General features: G+C 38.9%; 1 protein-coding gene and 1 long non-coding RNA gene across 3 annotated transcripts in view; one reads left to right on the top strand and one right to left on the bottom strand.

Annotated features, from left to right (window-relative positions):
• Positions 1-19: 19 nt before the first annotated feature.
• On the bottom strand, positions 20-9,452 carry LOC127411657 (protein salvador homolog 1-like). 2 transcript variants are annotated; one of them, XM_051647372.1, is made up of 7 exons: positions 9,319-9,452; positions 8,957-9,191; positions 7,221-7,670; positions 4,285-4,555; positions 4,023-4,172; positions 428-2,141; positions 20-155 (listed from the first exon to the last, which is right to left on the bottom strand). In XM_051647372.1, the coding sequence occupies exons 2-6, from the start codon at positions 9,048-9,050 to the stop codon at positions 1,937-1,939; spliced, it is 1,170 nt and encodes a 389-aa protein (XP_051503332.1). In that variant the 5' UTR covers positions 9,051-9,191; positions 9,319-9,452; the 3' UTR covers positions 20-155; positions 428-1,936. The 2 variants fall into 2 exon arrangements, with proteins under 2 accessions (XP_051503332.1, XP_051503331.1); XM_051647371.1 differs by having other exon boundaries at positions 8,957-9,402.
• The window catches only part of LOC127411678 (uncharacterized), a 124,114-nt gene continuing 116,653 nt past the window's right edge, over positions 2,159-9,619 (top strand). The window contains exon 1 of the long non-coding RNA XR_007892328.1: positions 2,159-3,174. This is a non-coding gene — a long non-coding RNA (uncharacterized LOC127411678). The remainder of the gene's footprint in view (positions 3,175-9,619) is intronic.

Below are 9,619 nucleotides of genomic sequence, written 5' to 3'. Positions count from 1 at the left end.
GAGAAAGAGACGCCCGACTGTTCAATGCTTTACTGCTACAACAGGAACATATCGCCACGATCACTCACCATGGCAACATCTGGCCCCCAGTCAGATGGCACAGACACCAGAGAGGAGTTCTAATCACATACCAGAATCAAACTCCAACTGAAAGCCTGTGGTAGAAAATCACTGTATTAGTTCCAACTTACACATTTGACTCATCATTTCACAATCTTCTCACTGTAAATACTGTTTCTCTCTCTGACACACACACGAAAGAAGTCTGGATTACAGTCTGTTCTTATTTTGTAATGGGTATCGTTTGTTGAGTTCAGTGCCATTTATAAAGGGAATAAAATATTACACATTTAAAAATACAAGTTGTCATTATTTTATCATACATAGTCCAGAAGAGAGAGAATGTCAATGGCCTAGCATGACTTACCTTTACAACCTTCTATCATATTAGATGTTCCTCTTACAATTGGCCAATGTGATTTGGGGCATTTCCATCATCCAAGTTCAACCTGAGATGAGTTAAGCAAGTCTGTCCACTCAGCGGCCATCATAGTAGCCCCCTTTGGCTCGAACAGCTATCTACTTGAATGCGGAAAGACCAAAATCTCCAAAACTGCTTGCCAAGCTTTTGTTTTAATAAAATGCCAAAATTATGGTATCACACATTTTGCTTAAATCAGGCTGTTAAACATACAGGAATGTGGGAATTGTCTTGTGACCCAAACGTACAGTCAAAAAAATTATTTTAAGATTTACACATTTCAATGTCATAAACTTCCATAAAATTGAGAAATCTTTAATAAAATAAATCTAATTATTTTAAGCTTTATTAATTTCATGTTGTGAAACATTACACAATTCAATTTGATAGAATTTCGTTATAAAATTGAAACGCGTAAATATCTTAAAAATAGGCAAAGAGACAACCGCAAAGAGAATGTACTCTGGTTTTGAAAAGCAAGTACAATTTAACAAGGAACAACTTTCTTGGTATAGGTAGAACTTGTATATAGCAGTTGAAATCCAACACGCGTTTCTCCGCCATTTGTAAAATTCAGCATACTGAATTTGATGTCTCTTCAGCTCCCGCAGGACTAGGGACAGTAAATTGTCCAGTGGATGCGCACTCCAGAATATTGCCGGATGTAGTAGGTCATCTGGGTATTTTTAGCCTACCCTCTTATGAATACTGAGGATTTGGACATACTACTCAACTGACATACTGCTTTTGGCATACTATTTAGTAGGGAAGTATGCATATTTAGATTTCAGGCACGGTGGAACAATACAAGGTCCTGGTTTATTTAGTGTTCCTGCTCAAAATAAATTTTACAAATTTCATTGTTGTTATCCCCAATACCCACTTTAACAAATCCAAATGCAGCAGGCTCTATCATTTCATCATCAAAAGTAACTAAAAACTTAAGTTTAATCTTTAAATAATAAACCAAATCCTTAAAAAGGAATCCACCCAAAACTTAACAGGGGAATCCCACAAAGTCTGATTCATCGGACCTGGACATGTATCCATCAGATTTGCTCTAAAAACCAAACTATAAATGCAAATAGGACTCTGATTAAACATAATACATTGATAACTGATAGATGTGATTGTCCGTATAGACAATGTTGAAAGAGTGAGGCATGACATGACCCACAGCTGCCTGCAGGCAAGCATATGCACAAAGACACACATGCTTGCAACACATTCACACACACACACACACACACACACACACACAGCCAAAACCAAGCACAGACTCATAACACACAGCGGAGTAATAGTGTGAAGTTCCCAACAGGCTTGTCGAGTGTCTCTCTTTGGGCTTGTTTATGTCTCCCTGGTGCTGTTTGTGGGAGCGATTGAGTGTCTGCATCAGCAGCCAAGTCACGAATAAAACTAGAGTTTGGGTGTGTCTCAGATGAGTCACATGATCTAAGGAAAGTTTTTGGTTGGCTGTTGGGCATACCACTGCTGCCGTTGTTTACGAGTGTCAAGTTCAGTGAGCAGCGCTTGTCGATACGCCTCATAGGATTTCACGATACACTCCAGCTCCTTCATGAAGAGCAGCTTCAGCATCCCCTGATAAGTGTCCAGGTCCATCAGCTGGAAGAGGTCCCACTTCAGGATGTGGTCATACCTAACAAAGAAAACCCACATAAGCATTAAGAGGTATATACAGTTGAAGTCAGAAGTTTACATACACCTTAGCCAAATACATTTAAACTCAGTTTTTCACAATTCCTGACATTTAATCATAGAAAACATTCCCTGTCTTAGGTCAGTTAGGATCACTACTATATTTTAAGAATGTGAAATGTCAGAATAATAGCAGAGAGAATTATTTATATCAGCTTTTCTTTCTTTCATCACATTCCCAGTGGATCAGATGTTTACATACACTTTGTTAGTATTTGGTAGCATTGCCTTTAAATTGTTTAACTTGGGTCAAACGTTTTGGGTAGCCTTCCACAAGCTTCTCACAATAAGTTGCTGGGCTTTTGGCCCATTCGTCCAGACAGAACTGGTATAACTGAGTCAGGTTTGTAGGCCTCCTTGCTCACACACGCTTTTTCAGTTCTGCCCACAAATTTTCTATCGGATTGAGGTCAGGGCTTTGTGATGGCCACTCCAGTACATTGACTTTGTTATCCTTAAGCCATTTTGCCACAACTTCGGAGGTATGCTTGGGGTCATTGTCCATTTAGAAGACCCATTTGCGACCGAGCTTTAACTTCCTGGCTGATGCCTTGAGATGTTGCTTCAATATATTTACATAATTTTCCTTCCTCATGATGACATCTATTTTGTGAAGTGCACCAGTCCCCCCTGCAGCAAAGAACCCCCACAACATGATGCTGCCACCCCCATGCTTCACAGTTGGGATGGTGTTCTTCGTCTTGCAAGCCTCACCCTTTTTCCTCCAAACATAACAATAGTCATTATGGCCAAACAGTTAAATTTTTGTTTCATTAGACCAGAGGACATTTCTCCAAAAAAGTAAGATCTTTGTCCCCATGTGCACTTGCAAATTGTAGTCTGGCTTTTTTATGGCGGTTTTGGAGCAGTGGCTTCTTCCTTGCTGAGCAGCCTTTCAGGTTATATGGATATAGGACTCGTTTTACTGTGGATATAGATACTTGTCTACCTGTTTCCTCCAGCATCTTCACAAGGTCCTTTGTTGTTGTTTTGGGATTGATTTACACTTTTTGCACCAAACTACGTTCATCTCTAGGAGACAGAATGCATCTTCTTCCTGAGCGGTATGATGGCTGCGTGGTCCCATGGTGTTTATACTTGTGTACCATTGTTTGTACAGATGAACGTGGTACCTTCAGGTGTTTGGAAATTGCTCCCAAAGGTTAACCAGACTTGTGGAGGCCCACAATTTTGTTTCTGAGGTCTTGGCTGATTTATTTTCATTTTCCCATGAAAATGAAGGTAGGCCTTAAAATACATCCACAGGTACATGTCCAATTCAGTACACCTATCAGAAGCTAATTGGCTAATTGTCTAAAGGCTTAACATCATTTTCTGGAATTTTCCAAGCTGCTTAAGGGCACAGTTAGTGTATGTAAACTTCTGACCCACTGGAATTGTGATATAGTCAATTAAAAGTGAAACAATCTGTCTGTAAACAATTGTTGGAACAATTGTTGTCATGCACAAAGTAGATGTCCTAAATGACTTGCCAAAACTATAGTTTGCTAATATTAAATCTGTGGAGTGGTTAAAAAATTAGGTTGAAGTCATTAAAACTAAGTGAATGTAAACTTCTGACTTCAACTGTACATAAGGTTTATGTTACTGGCCTTGACCAAGCCTAATCATTAGAACAGTTTTAAAGCCTCTGATGGCTTCCAGGAACCAGACAGTGAAAAACTTAGTCCGGCTAATTTTGTTTTTTGTTGGACTGGACTGGATGTTGGCTCAACCAATTGTATGAGTTTGGGGAGGGAATACCTGTTTGCTCAACCATGGTTAAAGAGAATAGGAGTCCATCTATGAGTGTCAAACGTACTTAAGCGGGGCTCTGGCATACACCTGCAGCCAGTCTGGGATCTCGGCTGTGTGATATGGGTTTGCTGGTACAAGCACAGCCTGACTGCGTTCTGGTGGGCGGGGTTGATAGGTGACTGGCGGGGGAGGGGGCTGGTCATATCTTGGAACACTGAGATAGTGAGAAAGAGCAGAGTTGGCATATGTTTACTGTTTCAGACACAAAATGACACCAAACAGTCAGAGAACATACTAGAAGGGCTCGAAATTCACATTTCTCTCACCTGGGTGCGCATGGGTGTCTGTACTGGGCACGTTTGTTAATGTGGTCAACATAATACACTCCAAACTCAGCAGACTCCACCCTCTCCCAGCCTGGTGGAAGCCCCTCCCTCTCCAACGGGTGGCTCCAATGAGTAGTGTTTGTGTTGTGATCGATGAAATACTTCCTGCCTCGGATTGTCCAGTCAACGGTCCAGCCTGGAGGAAGGGCCACGTCCTCCCCACTCATAGTCGTCAGATTACCAACAGACTTCGCTGGCACACGGCCGATTGCTACACAAACACATATAAACAGACATTTTATGGAGGTATTTGTTGTACATGCGCATTAGAAGCATTTGCTGCAAAAACATACGTTTTTATTTTCAATTGTAAAATGATGTGGAGTAAGAATGAAATTAGATAAGGGGGGAGAGAGAGAGAGAGGGAGTGATGGAAAAATAGCAAGTTTATCACAGGGTAAAGAAAACCAGGAAAAAAAAATCCACATTTCTCTCATTCTGACACACAATGAGAAATACTGCAGCAGAGTGATAGCTAAGAAAGTGTGCGTGTAGGTATATTGAGCAAAAATGTGTAGAGAAAAATAATAATAAAATAAAGCAGGACTGAGCAATATTTTGAATATTCACAATGCATTAACATTGATTTTGCTGGCAATATAAAATTAGAGGAATATTCTGGGTTCAATACAAGTTAAGCTCAATCAACAGCATTTGTGGCATAATATTGATACTACAAAAAACATTTCAACTTGTCGCTCCTTTTCTTTAAAAAAGCAAAACATCGAAGTTACAGTGAGGCACTTACAATGGAAGTGAATGGGGTCAATTTTTGGAGGGTTTAATGGCAGAAATGTGAAGCTTATAATTTTATAAAATTTACCAGTACATTAATTCTTCTGTTAAAACTCATGTATTATTTGAGCTGTAAAGTTGTTTAAAACATAATTTTTACAGTCATTTTAGGGTTTGTTGACATTACACTATCATGGCAATGAAGTTCAATAATTGGTTTAAAAGTGATTTTATCACACTAAAATCATGTCAACACACATATTGTTTAGGTCTTTTGGCTTTACTTTTGGAATGGTGTGTATTTTAACATTTACGGATTGGCCCCATTCACTTCTCACTGTAATCTAGACTGTAATTTTTTTAACGAGGGACTAGTCAAAATAATTTTCTGTGGTAATCAACATTATGCCACAAATGCTGTCGATTGAGCTTAACTTGTATTGAACCCGGAATATTCATTTAAGCAACATTGTGAATATAACGCTTTTTACTTGGCCATCAAGTTTCATAAAAGTGTTATTAGACTAATTTTGCGATCCCTCAGTGTCTTATGAATTATGAAGTACTTATGAAAGTACTTTCAGTGAATCAGTTCAAACTGTCTGTTTAAGTGAATTGCTTCAAAACACTGATTCAATTATGCACTGCATCATCACTCAAAAATTTCACACAAGTCTCCTTGTGGCATTTTTCATGTATTAAAATGTATCACAAATAAATGTAGGTTAATGCTAAATTATTATTTAGAGTGGAAAATATACCTTGATTATATGCAATTTGAATTTTACTAATCTACAGTCTACCTGGCAACAATGGCTGTCTGGTAGAAACGATGGTTCCTCTAAAAAGTTTTCTTCAAAGGCAAAAAAATAAATAATAATAAATAAATAATTAAGTTATCATTTTTAGCTATATCCCCCTGTATTAGTTTTAGCTGTAGTAGTGAGGATGTGTCTGTGAGAGAAACTATGTGGAAGGCTGGGCTGGAATGCACGATGACGTCAGTGTGCAGATTCACTTCTCTTCTCCAGCTCAATAATATTAGGGATAATCTCTCTCTCTTTCTCCCAAAAGTTAGTTTTGAGAAAGGGCCTAGCATACTTTGTTTACAGACACTACTTGGTGTGATAGATAATAAAATAATGCAATGACATTCAAACATTTTTAAGTGTGGCTTAAGTGTCTAAATACTTTTTGGGGCCATTGTAACTAAATAATTACTTCAATCCGAGAGCATCACCACATTCTCTCCAAATTGTGTCACTCTGACAGAAAAAAATAAAAAATAAAAAAAATCAAGCAGCCAAGATTACATGTGCATATTATTCCTCTGAAGTAGGCAAGTCATCTGTTTTGAGGAGACAAACTGTTAATACAAAATTCTGTCTGGCTAATTAGACAACTGCACAGCTGTCAATCAATAAAGTTGCTGAATCTTCATCAAATGCAATCGTCATTACAGGAACACAAAAAGACAAAAAATGAAATCAAACCTGACATTCACACTTGCACAATCCATAGCAAGAACATATTTGAAGTACCAGTGACCAGCAAAATATCCTGCCACTAACCGGGGCTTGTTAAGACAAAATCTTAAGATTTTCATGGAAGAGATCAATTTTATCTAATGTCACACCTGGTAAGGACACAATGTAAAGAACACATTTTTAAGAGTTAAACATGACACAGAAGGCATGAATATCTTGCTGTGTTTGCCCTCACGTTACTCCTGTCCAATGACATGTCTACACGGACAGATTCTCCCATTATGAACCTAACACACTACTATATAGTGAACAGCATATATGGTCTTCATATAATTTTCAAGATCCACATAGACACATTTTATGGCAGTGTATTTATAGTAAAGAGCAACTGACTGTCATGTTTGTTATTCCATGGTAAGTCTATTATAGTATACAGTATTTCTGTAGCTTAACAAGTCGAACATGGCACTAGCAATGCCAAGGTCAAGGGTTCCAAGGGAACACACATACTGATACAATGTTTACCCTGAATCCACTTTAAGTCGCTTTGGATAAAATGCATACAAAACATAAAGGTAAAGAGTATGGCTGATTAATTGAGACATGTTTCTATGTCAATTTGGGCTGGCGCTCACTGGATGATGTGCAACTCACCTGGGGGTGGGCGACTGTAAGGCTGGGGCGTCTGGGGCTGAGGAGGATTTCGCGAGTAGTTTAGTTCATAGTACCTGTAGTTTTCATTAAAGTGGTCTGGCCTGCGTGCTCGTCTGGGTTGGTTATTGTAGTACGGCTCCGGAGGGTAGTAATATGGGCCGCCGTCTCCATTCTCCGTTACCGAACCAGTATCGCTGATGAAGGACGGTGAGGAAGGGGAATAATCGCTATGAAGGTGAGGTGGGGCAGACAGCCGATGACTTTCCCTTCGCAAGACCTCGAGAGGCGTCCGTGGAGGTGCATTGCGCAGGAAACTCTTGGGGGTACTGACATCCCCTAAAGAACCAGAAGAATATGGACCTGCACCAGACACCCCGGCCGGAACCGGCTCCACCAATGGTGCCTCACGCCGAAGAAATGTTGGATGCCGGATAAACGAGGGCATCAAATCTGAAAATGAACAATCGGGGGGGAGATTTAAAGGGATTGTCTACCCAAAATGTTTAATTCTGTCATCATTTACCCACATGTTGTTCCATACTTTTATTACTTTCTTCTGTAGAACACAAGATGTTAGTCAGAATGACCACCTCATTCACCATCCACTTACATAAGGAAAAAGATTAAATAAAACTGAATGTTTTCTGAGTCTATCAGTCCCTTACTTTCTGCCTTATATGTGTTACAAGGAAAAAGTCATACGGGTTTGGAACAATATGAGGGTTAGTAAATGATGACAATACTTTCATTTTTGAATGAACCATCCCTACCAATCTGGGATAACAGGGTGAGGGTAATGTCAAACCATCTACTACATAATTTAGCTTAGTGTTAAAAAAGGATTAAGATAAAGTCTAATGTTTGGGTTAGGGTTAGAGTAAATTATATACCCAGAAAACAATTAATAGCTACAAATAAATCTGCTTAAGTGATGCAAAACAAAGTTGCTCCAACTATGCACAGATAGAGCCCATAGGACATTTGAAATACAGCCAACCTAAAAAAAATCTCTTTAAAAGAAATATTTCGGGTTAGGTACAAGTTAAGCTCAATCGACAGCATTTGTGGCATAATGTTGATTACCACAAAATAAATTTCAACTCGTCCCTCCTCATCTTCAAAAAAAAAAAAGAAGCCGCAAAAATCGAAGTTATAGTGAGGCACTTACAATAGAAGTGAATGGGGCCAGTGTTTTTGAGAGTTTAAGATGCATAAATATGAAACTTGAAATTTTATAAAAATTCTTACATTAATTCTTCTGTTTAACTTGTGTATTATTTGAGCTGTAAAATTGTTTAAATCATCATTTTTATTTTTGTTTTAGGGTTTGTGGCTAGGTCATCGTGGCAGCGAAGTTGTAAAATTGGCTATAACTTTACACAGAAAAGGTTAGGAAGCGATTTTATCACACTAAAATCATGATAACACGCATATTATTTACGTCTTATGGCTATACATTTGAAACAGTGAGTATTTTTGTGTTTACAGATTGGCCCCATTCACTTCCATTGTAAGTGCCTCACTGGAACCCAGATTTTGGCTTTTTTAAAGAAAAGGAGGGACGAGTTGACATTAATTTTTGTGGTAATGAACATTATGCCACAAATGCAGTCGACTGAGTTTAACTTGTATTGAACCCGGAATATTCCTTTAAATTTATCATTACAATGCAGATTATTGTATACACTTATTTTATAATTTGTGGGTTTTTGTTTGGAAAAATGTCAAAATGTTACTTCTCAGGAGCGGGGAAGTTTCTTTCTTCACATATTTGCCCTGAACTTCGGGTGGCTTGGACGCTTCGTTTTTACTCTTCTTTCTGGAGATCATCGTTAATCCGAATCAATTCCGGACCGATTGAACTTCGGCTTCATCCTGAAATCCGAGTCGGGATTCGCACTGACACGCAGAACCAAGTCCATTTCGGAACGTTTAGCCCGAAAGCTAGTTGGGAGTCATCGTAGCTACAGTCTGAAAACAAAAACACAAAACTAGCGATTAGTGCTAGACTGCCGTTTAACGCATATTTCGCTGTTTTCAGACGAACATTATTATGTTTTTTAACGATTAATCAATTTCCCCTGCGTGCGTTCCCTACATTTTGCGCAGAGAAAACCGCTCGAGAAACTTTTACCAGCTGAATCTGTCCAGATCAACCCAACCCTTTAACCTCTCCCTCTGAACCCAGATCAGCTCTCATTCTTCAGCCTGTTCCGAGATCAGCTCTCTCTGTATCCATAACTCCCGCCCTCTGCCTGATCCTAGATCAGCTCTCCCAGATATCCTCCTCAGCCAATTCCACTCGAGTCAACAATGCATTGTGGGAAATGTTTGACGCTCACTCGAACTTTTTTTTATTTTTTATTACTTTGACTTTTTTTAATCGTTTAACAGAACTG

The sequence above is a fragment of the Myxocyprinus asiaticus genome, chromosome 21 (assembly GCF_019703515.2).
Source record: "Myxocyprinus asiaticus isolate MX2 ecotype Aquarium Trade chromosome 21, UBuf_Myxa_2, whole genome shotgun sequence".
Classification (NCBI taxonomy): Eukaryota; Metazoa; Chordata; class Actinopteri; order Cypriniformes; family Catostomidae; genus Myxocyprinus; species Myxocyprinus asiaticus.
The sequence above is the reverse complement of the archived record's forward strand: the minus strand, read 5'-3'. Positions and strand labels throughout refer to the sequence as shown.

What these genes read in the sequence shown, in the direction of transcription:
- LOC127411657 (XM_051647372.1), bottom strand. Translation starts at nt 9,050, where the DNA reads ATGATCTCCAGAAAGAAGAGTAAAAACGAAGCGTCCAAGCCACCCGAA. An exon ending in AACTTCCCCGCTCCTGAGAA is followed by an intron (nt 7,671 to 8,956) that starts GTAACATTTTGA and finishes GTTCATTTTCAG; the next exon opens with ATTTGATGCCCTCGTTTATC. An exon ending in TATGCCAGAGCCCCGCTTAA is followed by an intron (nt 2,142 to 4,022) that starts GTACGTTTGACA and finishes TTTCTTTGTTAG; the next exon opens with GTATGACCACATCCTGAAGT.